The sequence below is a fragment of the Callospermophilus lateralis genome, chromosome 18, assembly GCF_048772815.1.
Source record: "Callospermophilus lateralis isolate mCalLat2 chromosome 18, mCalLat2.hap1, whole genome shotgun sequence".
Taxonomy (NCBI): domain Eukaryota; kingdom Metazoa; phylum Chordata; class Mammalia; order Rodentia; family Sciuridae; genus Callospermophilus; species Callospermophilus lateralis.
Genome location: NC_135322.1, coordinates 19,735,865 through 19,750,826, shown reverse-complemented (window position 1 = coordinate 19,750,826; position 14,962 = coordinate 19,735,865). Strand labels below are relative to the sequence as shown.

Here is a 14,962-nt window from a genome sequence, read left to right as displayed (position 1 = left end):
CCTGTTCCCTGACACGCCAAGCCTTACCAGCACCCTCTTACCCAGAGATAAGCTTCTCACAATCATCACAGAAGCACAGTGGGTGACACATCTTTTGGACGGCATCTTTGTCATGGTCTTCTTGGCTGAGAAGCCTTTCCACTTCTTTCTGGTTACCTGATGCAATGTGCTAAAGAGCAACATCCCAGATAACGTCAACATTAAGGAATCATTCCTTTCTGAAGGCATGAATTTTTTGACTCTTGACAGAAACGTACATCTATGTGTTTATGGCTAAAATGACCCACTCCCTGGGATGTGCTTCAAGATGATGGGGCAGATGGGGAAAGTGAGGAGGGTGGAGATGAAACAAGATTGGGTGGTTTGCTCATTACGCTATTTTCTTTAGAAATTTCCCATAATTAAAAAACAAGTATGACAAAATTCCAGAAGCACGGGGAAGGGGAGGGTGTAACACATCTCTGAGCCTCAGTGCAGATTTTGACACCTCACTAGAAAAGCCTCGTTCCTATTTCTCTTATATTTGAATATAGCCTCAGCTTGGAGAAAATTGTCAGGAGGCCCCATCAACCTGCAGGGCTCAGCCTGTGAGTCCCTGGATGTGCTCCTTCCACGGAACTCACTGTGGCACCAGGTAGCCGAGAAGCATTAGCAGGCACCCTGAGGAGGTATGCCCTCACCCAGACTTCAGCGGCTACCCAGAGGGCACCCATCAGCCCCACAGAGATCATTCAGCATCAGAGGAGGGAGCTGCCTCTATGTGCCCACCATCAAACCATCAGAAACCAGATGGGTTCCCAGCCTGGGGTGTGCTCACATGAATACCTGGTATATAAGCACCTTGAACCAGGAGAGGCAGTGACTCTGAGAGGGCTACCAGAGAAGGTGCCACTGAGCCAGTCTTAAGGAACAAGCAGAACTTGGACAAACTGAGAGAGGGGGGACTGCCCAGGCAGTGGGTTCTAAAGCCCAGGCCTTCAGTGAACTGTGCAATGAGGCCACAACTCTGCACACACTGAAGGGGATGGGAGACGGACTAATTCAGAATTTAAAACCTCGGCATTCCTACCACCCACCCTGACTGGCACAAAGTGTACTTCAGAGTTTGCACAGATCACCTGGTGGGTTTTATAGACATTGAAAGATGGGTATTCCTTTGCCTTCTGTAGGCAAAGACGTCTTAGTGTCTTACCTTAAATAGGCAGTCAATGGGAGTTGAGGTCATCTGAGAGAGTAAGCTCATCCTCTGCTTAAGGAACAGCCTGTCACCAAATCCCTCAGACTCCTGCAAGAGACACCAAACCACCTGTTACCATGTATCACAGGACACTGATGAGGACCCTCCCTCGGAGAGAGACCAGCCACCATCCTTGACATTCATCACAGAGCAGCAACAGCAGGTCTCTTCTCCTGCACCTGGATCTGCTCACCAGGAGAGAGCAGACTGTCCTCCAGCAGACAGCAGGGCCACCTGGAAGTGGTGGCTCTGAGGACTGCTGCCTGTTGCGGGAAAGCAGCACACTGGTGACGTGGGTGTGGAATTTGTCATCTCTGCATGCAGAATGTAGCACACACACACCATCATCCTCCAGATGGAAACTGGGGTTGTCCTGCTCTCCTCCCCCTTAAAACTTGTCCTAGCACCTGATGGGCCTATTCCTTGCCATTTTAACCAGCACCTCAGACAGGAAAACCATCTGACTGGTTGGTCTCTACTTTCAATGCCAATCAGCAAAAGAAGGAAGGGCCTTGCTTTAAAAACAGGTGACTATACAGTCACAGGCTAAAGTCCTGGAAGACACTGGGGAAGTTCCTGACAGATGGATTCTCTCATCTCCCATTGCTTTTTGCATTTCAAGGATCCACCCAATTCATAAACCCAGATCTTCCTATTGCAGTTAATGTTTACCTAGATACAAAAATCTAGAATTTGTCCTTTATGAAATCATTTCTAGCAAAATAACTCCATGCTCACTTGAGCACCTGTGACTAGATTATCTAATGACATATTCATTTCCTGAAAAAGAGTCTTGATAAAGCAAAGGGAATTTTTTTTTCCAGCCAGGTGCTGCTGGAAGAAATCACCAAACCCTGCCAAAATTTCAGGATGAGGCACTCTCTCTCTCTCTCTTTTTATGTCCCGCTAAGTTCTGACCTGGCTAAGGACCAAGTCACTGGCACCTCAGGGGATGGACCACTTCTGGGGTCCTCCATCAAGCCAGGGCCTCACACTGGCCCTGAAGAAGAGTTAAGTTGACAAATGCACATCATCACCTCAGAATAAGCCACTTCCGCCTCCAGCTGCTATGTGCTATATAAAGCCTCCCAACAATCTGCTTTGAGCAGTGACTTATAGTTGAGCAGCTTAGACCAGAGAAACATCAAAGACATTGCTGTGCAGGTCACTCCAGGGCTCTTTCTCTGGCTCCAAATAATGACTTGAAGGACACTGATGAGGGAAGGTAGGTCTTCCAGGACCAAAGCTTCAGGGAAGAAGCAGTGGTTAGAAGAGACAGTGTATCAGCAAAGACTTATTTGGGAAATGGGTGAAGACTGTTTGTTAGAAACCCAGGAAAGGGAGGAAGCCCAGAAGTGCCCAAAGCTGGGGTGAGAAAGAGTACAGATTCTTTCTAGGTTTTCCCCCTGCTTTTTGTTTGATGCATAAAGTAAAACTACAGCCTTAACCAGTATATTTACTTTCAGAAAGCTAAAGTCTTCGTTTATAAACATGTTTAAAGAATGTTTATGGTCATCTCAAGTATGATCATACCTTAGGGAGAAAATTTCTGGGCAATCATATCATATAAACAGTTGATAGTAAGACCTAATTTGTTTTACTAACATTTAGACTTTAATGCTTTTCAGAAACCATGGCTGTTGTGTGGAGATGCATATGGGTCCCCCACCCCCAGGAAATACCCCAAGACTTTCACTGGCTTCACACATTCCAAAATGAAACCTCATTGCCTAACAGAAGCTGGTCAGCAGCTAAGGCAGAGGATATTGTTACAGATGGAATCCTGATGCTGGTGTCAAGAAAGACAAGAAAGGCACCATTCCTACTCTGTCAACAAAAAGCCAAACTCGACAATGGTGAGGAGTATCTCTTAGGCCTGACTCCCTCAACACCCAGGGGACAAGCTCAAAGCAGGCCATGAGGCTGATACACCCCATGCCCCAACATCTAACAGAATAGAATATCCTCCATCAGGAAGGCAAGACCAGGAGAGGCACTGCAGACAAGATGGGCACACTGGGCTTGCCCACCCAAGCTAAATATTGTCTGGGGATATGCCTACAGGATATGCCACAGAACCAAGAAACAGACACCCTGGATGCAGGGGTGTGGGGAGAGCAAGCAAGGGCATGAATATCCCTTGATGCTTCAAAATGCACCTTTCAATATCACATTTGATTCCCACAACAATCTATTTATGGATAAACGTGCAGCATTATCCCCAGCTATGTAGATAGGACATTGAACAGAGGCTTAGAGTGACAAGCACAAGGGCCAGACTCAAACCAACAGCACTAGAGGGACCACCTCGAATATAACCACTTGCAACATTTTTTGGAGTAAAAGCAGGTGAGAGAAGCTGCCTGCAGTCAGCTACCTCCTTCCAAGGCCTTCAGGGGTCAACTTCCCTACCTAAACACCACAGAAAGAAATGACCACATTATGGGAGTACCTTCAAGAGGTGGACACCTCCCTTCAAGGGACAAGGATGCTCCCAGCCAGGGAGCGACCTCCCAGACCAATCGCAGGAAAAGAACCAGAAGGCAGGGTTATCACAGAAAAACAATCCAGCACCTGAGGACAGCACGGGTTCCTAAAGCCTCACAGGAAACAATTCAAACCAAGAACTCTCCCTCTCCAACTATGGAAATGAACAGGAATTCTGATTCTGCACACATACGTGCACACAGAGGCACACATGCACACAGAGGCACGCATGCACACACAAGCATTCTAAAATGTTAGTGATTTACCCCGAAATACAGAAACAAAGCCAGGCAGAAGGAACAGCTCTTCAGAAGAACCACAGTCACACATCTGAGATGGATGGACATCTCTAGTGATACCAGCACCTGAGTGGGTATCAAATCAGACCCCAGGCAAGGGCAGAAATTAACTCTTCATTGAGTACTATAATGCCATCAGGGTATATGCTTACAAGGACAGCACAATCTCAAATTCTGTTTAAAACACAACCTTTAATACAAAGAGAAAAGCATACACCAAACTTGTCAATAAAAGTCACCCTAGCTGGTAAATTTTTGAGAGTTTTTTAATTGACTTCACTACAAATTTGTAAACATTATTGGTAAGCAAATATAAGTCTTGTAATCAGAAAAATAAAGCTCTTCTTTAAGGGAAAAAAACAGTACACAATATAATTTTAATTACATAAAATATGCATGGTTAGGAAAGACTGAAAAACATAGCAATGTGTTAATGTTGAGTTCAGTGGAACTGCTTTTATCTGAGTGCACCTGTCTAGACAGGCTTATGTTTTCCAGGTGTATAAACTTGACTCTAACATCAATAGAGAATTAGCATCAAACAGAATATCCGATCCTCAGGACTCTTGGCTTGTAATGCAGAAATCGCTGCATTTTACTGATTTTTACTGGGATTTTTCTGAGCATTGTGAGTTTTGCTGGCTGGTATATAGTCAGTCTAACAGGCCAGCAATGCAAACTTGACTTAAGAGTCTCACAGCTCACCCAGAAATAGAACCTCCTCCTCTAGTCAAAGCTCACCAACCAACCCAGACAACAATAATAAGGCCACTGAGTTCTAAAATCACTCACATTAATAATCATTTCTTGGCTATCATTGTCAAGAAAACCAAATTCACCATTTCTGGCTTCCTTTCCACACATGTGCTTTTGAAAATGACAGGGATTAATGAAGCAGGATATTAACAATGTGAATCACAATGATAACCTGTAATTTTCACAATTAATTAGAGATTTAATATTCAACATCCTGGGGTAGTTTCCAAGCCTCACAGCCTTCAAACAGCTGAGGCCCCGTTTCTGGGAGACCATGTAAGAATTCTCCTCCTTACAAGAAACCCCAGAATCCCAGCAAAGGTGCATGGTTCACATAGAGAAAGGTCAGGAATGAGATCTTACAGGTGGTTTAACAGAAAGGCTTCCTTGCCGAATATATTCGATTGCAGCCTCGATTGAGGTCAGGCAGTACCCCAATTCATCTTTTGCTGAGCTGCTAAATCTGAAGTTTTTGATGTAACTCAAATTTGCCATCCTAACAAAAAGAAGAAAAAAGTTTTAGTATTGAATACCTAATTAACATTTCTTCCCAAAAAAAAAAAAAAACACTAGTGGCTTGGGTAACCCATCAAATACCCACAGTAAGTCAAAATTAACTCAGAGAGCTTAGACTGCTGTCCCCTTGATCTCTACTGTGTGTGTGCAATTAGGACAAGTAAATCTGCTTGTTACTTCCCTGAAATAGGCTAGTTTTCACAAAGCTGCTTATTATTAACTGAACTGTGGGCCCCCCTGGGAAGATAGAACTGGAGTCAGGTTCCTCTTAGCCACAGACTAGCCACATGTTCCAGAACAAGAAATGCAAGCTCTCTGGGCCTTAGTTTCCCCATTTGTAAATGGAGGGTCAGACACCCCTGCAAGAGGAAGGAAGGAGAGGCACAGCCCTTGGCTCACAAGACATGCACAGTTGTAGCTTTTCCTGGAGATACAATGAAAGTACATGGTACCACTATGCTGCCATTTTCAGAAAGTATTTTTAACAACAACAAAAAAATGTTACCAATTGGGGATCTCTGTTTTCACAAGCAAATACAATAGGACTGAGAGAAGATCATCAGCACACATAGTCTCCAAGTTCACTGCAAGGGGAAAACATGTTCAAAGTCATCAGGAGACTCAAATGGAAGGACAAGTGTACAATCTCCCTACCACCAGCTAACCCACAAAACCACACTTCAGTAAGATTGTACACTGGGGAGAAAGGGCACAATTTCCTTTACAGTTTGCTGAAGAGATATCTGATTCAAGCGGATAAAAGAATTCACAACATTTTCAGAAAACATGCAAAAGAAAGTGACTCCAAGCCAACCAGGACTTGCCACCTTCCCGGATGAGCAAGGAAGGAAGAGCCCAGGGAAGCAGTGACAGTGGACACAAGAGGAAGACACGCTAGAGTCATCAACAAAAGCCTGAGGCCACTTCCATTTTATACACATGGGGTCTAATGCCCACAGTTAATTTCACTTTATTTTTTGCATTTTGAAAATTTAAGTGATACATTCATATGTTTTAAAATTCAAGCAGTATGAAGGTTGTAGCTCAGTGATGGGGTACTTGCCTAGCATGAGTTAGGCTCTGGGTTTTATCCTCAGTAATAAATAAGTAGATAGATAAATATTCAAATAGTACAAAAGAGCAAGCTTGAGTGTCCTCCTAGCCCTCCACCCAGTGTCCCAGTCTCCTGCTGCTGCTTCCTGCATATCTTTCCTAGGAACATAGACAGACTAGGAACTCACCATTACACATGTGGATATAGAGCGACCCCTTTCCTTGATGCTGTTGAAGTGTTCTATATACATTCCTATTTATTTCCCTCAAGAAACCGTGGAGATCATCCCCTACCTATACATATGCCTCCATGAATTTTTTCTTAGATTCTTTTGTTTTACTTTTTTCTTTTTTCTTTTCTGCAGTCCTGGAGATTGAACCCAGGACCTTGAGCATGCTAGGCAAGTGCTCTACCACTGAGCTAACATCCCCAGACCCTGTTTTACTTTTTATACTAGAAAATTTAAAACATATACAAAATGAAGGAGAACACCCCAACAGTCTAATTCCCTATGCACCCATCACCAGCTTGGAGGCCACAGCTTCCCTGTCCCTATTTTCTTACCCTCATCATGCCCAGCAGAGCTCTCCCCAGGGCAGGGGCACTGGAATGCTCTACTGGCCCTCAGCCCCATATCCCTCAGCCAACTTCTTCACCTGGGTGCCTGCTCCCACCTTTGCCAGACCCTTCCCCAGGCACAAACCTCTCTGGCTAGGAGACTGTGTAATGAGCTGCACCACCTTTCGCAAACAGACCAGCTTCTGTTGTGGGGAGGTGCATCTGTTCAGCTGAGCCAGCTCTCTCTTTGCACGAGGGATATTGAAGCTGTAAAATCATTCAGAACATGATAACTTCAGACCACAGTGGGAGGCCTTCTTCCTTGCTCTAATAACATATCTCAGGCTACACATTCCTTACAACAAACCACAAGTAATGAGAAACAAAAATAGAGACTGAAGAGCAATGTGACTCAAGTCAGTGGCAGAACAGAATGGCTTTAAGTCCCATTCAGACTGCCAGGTGATAAGACTGCCACCAGAAATTTTGAAATAAAAATTTATAACCCTAGAGGGAAACAGCCCAAAGGGGGCTGGAGCTTCTATATCAACACTAGACATTTCAGATAGGCAGGCGAGGAGAGACATTCTGCATGCAGAGCCCACTCGGGAGAGTGATGTGCCTGCTTGAAAACCATGGACATGAAACCCACCCCCAGCGTCTGTCCTGCTGAAGCATGCTGGCCTGCAGGTGCAGGAAGGTTCTGCTGAAGTCATCAGTCAACTTCAGCCCTTTATCTTTGGTCACAAATAACTACTCTGCTTCTTGGTAGCAACCATGTCAAATCCACCTGCCACCATTGCCACCAAGAGGCCCTGCTTCAGGAGAAGTCAGTGCAGCCTCCGAGGTGGCCAAGCTGAGTGCAGGCCCTTACCTGAATTCAGGTTTCACACCAATATCTTTCTGCTGGAGATCTTGAAGGCTTCTTGTGATTTTGTTAAAGGCAGCATCCTAACAACAGATTTTAACGAAGCTTAAAATTTCTTAAAAAGTTATTCAAAACAACCAATAAAAAAAAATAAATTTTTCTCATCAAAAAAAAAATAAATAAATAAATAAATAAATAAATATAAAAAATAAATAAATAAAGGAAGCATCCTTCACATGCATATACATCATAGAAAAAAAAATTTCTTAAAAAGCATAGAATAAGGCTTCCATCCCAAATGGTGAAAATGACTGCAAACCTACCTCGCTTGCCTCCATGGTCCCCACATACTTAAAGATCAGATCATAAATATCATGATGGATGTACATCTGTGAAACCAACAGACCCCGGTTCAGTGTGTGTGCTGGGCCCAAGCTGAGCCCCCAGCCGCCGCTGCCCTCTCAGCTCACCTCTACTGCCTGCTTCATCAGGTTCATGTGGGCCTCCTGCTTCGCAAGCACTTTCTAGAGGATGAGAGAAGTACAGTTAAAGAGCTTGGATTTGCATGGTGCCAAATGCAATGCTTCCTTCTGGAAGTCCTGCGGCTTACCAGGTGAGAGTCCCTCAGAAGTTGCTGGAGGCATTTTGTGTAGAGCGCATTCACCGAGTCCTGTGCAACACAGAGCAGAAAGAGGAGGCCCCCTTACAATCAGAGGCTGTGACACATAAGCCTGAATGAGCGAAGGTTTTCCTGGCATAGAGAAAACCTTCCCAAAATGCACTTCCTGGGTAATATAAGATTTTCAGAATAATTACATCATTGATTTTCTTTCCCATTTTTTTTTAGGTACATATGTATTAAAAGTAGGAAACAATTCCTTTTAGAGTTACCATGGATGATAACAATACTCATTTTTAGACTTCTCCAACATTTTCAAGTGTTCTATGGTGACTTATGCTACTTTTACAGTTCAAGAGAAACTTTTAAACAAAACTTCCAACAGTGAAGGCAGCACCCAGAGATGTTTAAGAGTTAACTGAGAGGGATCCTGAGGCTCTGAACTGGCCTGAGACAGGGCCTACCAGGAAGAGCCCGACAAAGCTACTAACTATGTGGTGACGGAGGCTCTTTCTTTCACATTCTCGGAATGTTCGGTGGAAAGAGGCGATGTTCCTGTCAAATCTCTCAGAGTGTCTTCCCAAAAATTCTCTCACGTCTTCAATAGTTTTCAGGGTAAAAGAATCTGAGGGTCCTGAAGGCTCTTCTGAAAAAGAGATAGAAGGTCAGGTTGTCTGAGGTCTTCACTGTTTCCTGATGGGAGAAGTACCACATCCTTTGTCCTGCTCCCACAGGGCCTGGAGGCAAAGGCAGGAATATCCTTATTTCAAGATGCTGTCCAAGAACAGCCCAGTTACAGGACATGCTGAGGTCCAGAGAGCATGGTCCTCTCAAAAACTTTTCCTGGGACAATGTCTGCACTCCTGAGGCCATGCCCATGATCCATGGGGGCTAGGAAAAGAAACCTGATTCCTGACAGTAAGAGCTTCAGAGCACACTTAACACAAAAATTGTCATCTCAACCTTCTGGAGCAACTAAAATAGTAACCATTCTTTAAAACTAATGAGATATTGGGCTGGGGCTGGGGCTCGGTGGCAGAGGCTTTCCTCGCATGTGTGAAGCACTGGGTTTGATCCTCAGCACACATAAAAAATAATGATAATAAATAAATAGACAAAGTCAAAAATAATGAAATCTCAAAGAGGCACAATGGGGAGGCTGGTGGGTAGTAATGCTATAAGAGCAAATCCTAAAGCTGACTCTCAGAAACAAGGCCAGGGGATGGCTCTGGGGCGACATTCACAACCCAGGTTTGTCACAAGTAGAGTGGAGTTGATGTGAATGTCACTTTCTGGAATTGTATAACATCCAACCTGGTCAACCAGATTCAGCAGCACCTCCTTAGCCAGGGATGACGTCGATTAAGTTCTAAGGGGAATTTTATAAATAGTAGGTTTCTAGTAAGAACGTCAATGTTTTCTACAACATTCAACCTTTCAGCAGCTATACCGTGAAGAAGTTCAACAGCCCCATTTCATCAAGCCAGCAGGAAAGGGCTTTCTCCCAGAATACCTGAACTCTCTCTCTTTTCCAGAGGATGGGCTATACACAGGATGCTGAAACTTTCTTCTTTTTCATTGTAGAAAGTTTCTTCAAAGAGAATGGGCACTGAGAGAAGACAGGCAAAACCAGCTCCTAATTTAATCCTGTTTCCTTGTATAAAGACATCCTGGAACAAGAAAACCATCACTGCTGGCAGCTGACCCCCTCTCAGCCCACCCCACAATACAGCGCTGACCCAGACGCAGCCACCCCACTGCAGTGTCTTGCTCAGGCACGTTCACTAACCAGTGAGTGGCAGCAGGGTGAGCAGCTCACTGGCAGGAAGACAGCTTCATGCCTCTTAGAGCCACAGGGCTGCTGACCCCGAGCAGGCCTGCCAATAACCCCAACCTCCTCTCCCCACCAGTCCACATGCCTGGGCTGCCAACTCCCAGGGACCAACCACAGCCTGACCCCAGTGGGAGGGGGTCACGGGGCCTGGCTCCCCTGAACGAGCCAGCCTTGGCTGCAAACAAAACCTCCCCCTCTCAGCACCTACCTGCCTCCACTGGAAAAAAAGAAAAACACCCACCCACCCTGCCATCAGGATAGACCAAAAAGACCACGGGCCACTTGACAGGATATGAAAGAAAGATAAAAAACCCCATTCCTATCCAAAATGCCCAACTGTGATCTAATCATGAGGAAACATGATGTCTGCAACATCCTCCCGCAAGGTTGAAAAAAACAGTACTAACAGGTGTATTGGGCAAGACGGCTAAAACAAGTGTAGCATAGATGGCCACCCTGGGAGGGTGTGCAAGGGTTCTATGCACTCAGCTCAAATTTCGATGGGGTTGAATTTATTTCAAAACAGAGTTTTTTAAAAATAAAATATTCATCCCCTATTCCAATTTTATAGCCAAGGAACCAAGGGCCTTTCAAGGGTCCTGGGAAGAAAGCTCACTTGGACATAGACCTTGCTCAGAAGGGGCTCAGAGACTCCCAGGAACAGGCAGAGGAAGCCACCTGGCTCCTCCGGACCCTCCCAGGGAGTCTCCCCCTCACCACGCCTCTTTCCTCCAATGCTCTACCACAAAGGTGCGGTCCTCTTACCCAACCCAAAGGCTGCTGTGTGTCTCAAAGATGTTGCTTACCACAACAGATGTGAAAGGCCTCAGCAGGATTCCCTTCCCTTCCCCAGGCCCAAATACTGAGTCAATAACCCAAGAAATGAGTACCTTTCCATTTAAGGTCTGAAAATGTCCTTCCACTGGTATCAAAATGTAGGATTCAAACTGACAAGAGGACTGAACACTGCTTGATAGGCTTCCTTTACAGGGCACTAAGACCTGGAAAAAAATGACAATAAACACTAGAGAGAGATGCCATTTACAGCTTCTGCCGCACAGCTGGAACCATTACAGGAACCCACTGGCAGAGACAACGGCTTCGCTTGCCAAAGTGGCTGCAGTTGCACCAAACTGAGTTCATTTGTTGTGGAGATGATGGAAGCAGATGCTCCCCACCCAGGAAGAAGCAGGCTGAGGACAACACCAGTCCTTTTCCAAATCCAGACTCAGAGGCTGGTGGGCTTCATTCCCCTACTGGATGAGTCCCCCAGCTCTGTTCCCTGCACAACCACATGCAGATCTGTGCTTGGCTGACTCACTTTTGAATAGGAATTTCAGACTCAAGTGTGCCTAAAAGGAAAATGACCAAAGCAGAGAAGCCCTTCAGAGCCAAACTCCTATGACAGTCCAGTGGGCTGGGCACCATTCCTGGTCATATGCTTCCCAGCCATGGCCCTGAACACAAGACTGGTCCTTGTTCCTTGGTTCCTTCCAACAGAGTGCCCAGCACACAGGCGTGCTGAGAGAGTCATGCAGGCCACAGGACACACTCAGCCCAGGGCTGGCACATAACCCGACCCTGGAGGGCCACTGCTTCTCAGGAATCAGGTGTCCTTTCCTTATCTTACTCAGCTCTTAGAGCAGGACACAAGTCCTTGGGGTTTAACTTGTGGTCCCCAGAGAGCTGAGGGGCTATCGGTCCCGAGTTCACTCCAACATGAGATGGCTGCCAGTTAAGGATCTGATTCCAGCCTGAGGCAGAGATATAAACACCTCCTGGTCCCTCCAAAACTAAGACTTGATGATTCAAATGGGTTAAATTTGGGGATGTCACAGAAACATAGAGTAGGAAACTACAGAGGATGGGCCCTCCACCAAAACAACCATTAAGCTTAGAAGAAAACTATCAGAAACAACAATTCTGGAACTCCAGACCCTGATCAGTACACTCAGTATGTGAGAACCCAGCCCACCAAAACATTCAAGAGTGGAAACACAATATAATGGATATCCAAATACCTACAAGCAAGCTTTACCAACTGTGAACAGTGTGCCACAGTCTTGCATTCTCTGTAAGAACAGAGGTTTCTTTTTGAGCAACGTCATCTTAGGTAGACTTGTGCAATCTGAGCTGGAGCTCCCATTTCTTGAGCAATGCTATGTGTCAGGCACTGTGCTGAGTGGTTCAGAGATCTATCACTTAATAACTGCCTAGGTAGGGTAGGTTCAGCATTATCCCCACTTTACAGATAAGGAAATTGAGGCTTAGGAAAGTCAAGTGACTTGTTCAAGGTCACAGCCAGTGAGTGGCACAGCCATGCTACAGACTCCAGCCACTTCCCTGGAGGCCCCATCCCACTGCCCCCTGGAAGCCGGTGCTAGAAGCACAGCTCAGTGCCCATGAAACTCCATCATCATTGGCTTCTTCAGTTGGTGAGAATGAGCAGTATGGCCATCTCCCCTCAGAGGGACAGGACAATTCCTCACAGCAGAAAAGGGAAGCACTTGCTGATGGGAGAAGGAAATCCTGTATGTGAGGAGACCTTGTAAACTCAAAAAATTCAAGACTAAGATCCAGATGTGCATTTAACTACCAACCTCAGAAACAAAGCCACGTTAAACACCACCACAGAGCACAACTGGCAAAAGGCAGAATGCAGGAAAGTACAGAATCAACATGACCTGTTTTCTTCTGCAAATGGATGGCAAAGAAAGAAAGGAAAAGGAGGAGAGGGGAAGCTATAATTCTAAAATGCTGAAGACTGTAGTTTCACAAGCCTATACACATGTCAAAATGGGGTCAAAATGCATCAAACTTTACACCATGAGCATACATAGTTCGACACAAGAAAAATTAGGACAAACAAACTTAAAAGACCAACGGGTCTATAAAATGTGCAGCTCTCCTTTGGATTGTGATTTAAACAAACCAACTATAAAACAAAAGCTAGGAAAAAATTTGGGGAAATTGAAGTGACTATTTGTAATACTGAAGAATTATGGAGGATTGTTTGAGCTATGATAATGGCATTAGGGCTATATTTTTTTTAAAAAGTCATGCTTACTTAAAAATATGTTCCTAAAAATATTTATAGTTGGAAATCATATGTCCGCCTTACATAATAGTCTGGGATTTGCTTCAAAATAATTCAGGGTTCAGGGTAGAAAGAGACGGAACGTGACTAGCCACTAAATTCCCATTTGTTAAAGCTGAGTGAAGGACACATGGGGCTCATTATGTTATCCTTCCTACTTTTATGTTTGAAATTAAACATAATAATCTGGAATTTTAATTAAAAATTAAATAGAGGAAGGCCCTCAAGTATCAACTTAGAAACAAGAAACAAGGCTCCCAGGGGCCTCATGGCTGCACAAAAGATCCAAGAATCTGAAGACAGAAGAGTAAGTCTCACAGGGACACGAGGGGCCAGTCCTGGAGACATGTAAGGCCTGAACAAATGGCTGAATGAAAGACCCACACCATCCTAGACAATGAAGGGCCTTCATCTGCCTTTGCAGAACCGGGCACTCCTGATGTGCTCAGAGAACTCTTCCCAACCATCCTGTTCTCTTGTTTACATGCAGCTCCTCCTCCCCAACTTGAAGGAAGCATGTTGGCTCCTGCTGTGCTGAGTCCCATTGCTCAGCCTGCTACTCAATGTGCAGTCCATGTTTGTTCAGTGAACAGGGGCCTCCCGATTTCACAAGACCCCTCGCCCAAAATTTTCTGACAGACAGGGAAAAGGGTTCCAATTCCTCCCATTCCAAGGGAGAGAGGCCCCTGCTGTCCAGAGCATTTCGCTATAAGCAGAAGCCAAAGCATGGGCTCTCTGTGGCCAATCCACCTCCATCAGAGTCCTTCTGAAACTGGATGAGGAAGCCCACCCTGAAGCAGGTGGCAAAACAGCTTTGAAGACACCTAGGGAGGTGGGGTCCTCCACTCAGAAGTGCTGCAGAGAAGTCCTAGAATAGAAGGCAGGGAGTCTAAGCAGCCTGTGGAGTGTAAGGTCCGTGTGTAGACCACAAGCTAGAACCTACTCATTTCAAAGTTTAACAACTTTTTTGTAGTCCCTTTACAAAGACTTTTAAAAATAACAGTAATTAAAGAAGAGAAAAAAGAATAAAAAGCAAGAATCTGCAATAGTGATACCTACTCCAGGGTACCCTCCTGGTTCCCCAAACTGGATTAAACATTCCACTGGAGCCTGTGATGATAACTATCCTATACTCATTCTTCTAACCATCAAATGGCCTGTTTCTAGAATTCCCTGAATGCCTCCTGTAATTCCCATTCATCCAAGTAACCCAGGAGACCTAGCTCAGTGCCTGGCACATTCCTGATGCTCAGTAAACTTTTGCTGGTTGAATCTACACTAAATGAATCCTAAGAACTAGAATGAGAACCTCAGTGCCCTTAGCTGGGCTGCAGAAGGATTCAGCTTGAAAATCAGTTCCTGGGAAGCTGGATACCATGTTGTTACGTTCCCAGGCTAATCCTCAAAGCCTATTTAACCTATAATTAAAGGACATCAATAAAAGATCAAACTTAAATCTCCTTTTGTAATTTTTATTTTTCCTAAGAGTACATGGATCCACCCTCTAGTGCACCTGGAGAATCTGAAGGATCTTCCCTCAGCAGCTCATGGACAAGAGCCCCAGGGATGCAGGCCTGCCCGACACACTCTGAGGAAGCCACAGTGCACAATTAGCCAGATGGTTAAAGGCAGGGATG

At 45.1% G+C, this 14,962-nt stretch overlaps 1 protein-coding gene across 2 annotated transcripts in view; it reads right to left on the bottom strand.

Annotated features, from left to right (window-relative positions):
- The window catches only part of Ankrd27 (ankyrin repeat domain 27), a 52,965-nt gene that overhangs the window by 23,990 nt on the left and 14,013 nt on the right, over positions 1-14,962 (bottom strand). For both annotated transcript variants that reach the window (XM_076838696.2, XM_076838697.2), the window contains exons 3-14: positions 11,119-11,229; positions 9,908-10,064; positions 8,886-9,040; positions 8,386-8,445; positions 8,246-8,299; positions 8,099-8,164; positions 7,782-7,858; positions 7,053-7,174; positions 5,801-5,879; positions 5,143-5,275; positions 1,193-1,285; positions 42-169 (exon numbers count right to left, since the gene is read on the bottom strand). In XM_076838696.2, coding sequence (XP_076694811.2) covers positions 42-169; positions 1,193-1,285; positions 5,143-5,275; positions 5,801-5,879; positions 7,053-7,174; positions 7,782-7,858; positions 8,099-8,164; positions 8,246-8,299; positions 8,386-8,445; positions 8,886-9,040; positions 9,908-10,064; positions 11,119-11,229 — 1,235 coding nt within the window. The remainder of the gene's footprint in view (positions 1-41; positions 170-1,192; positions 1,286-5,142; positions 5,276-5,800; positions 5,880-7,052; positions 7,175-7,781; positions 7,859-8,098; positions 8,165-8,245; positions 8,300-8,385; positions 8,446-8,885; positions 9,041-9,907; positions 10,065-11,118; positions 11,230-14,962) is intronic.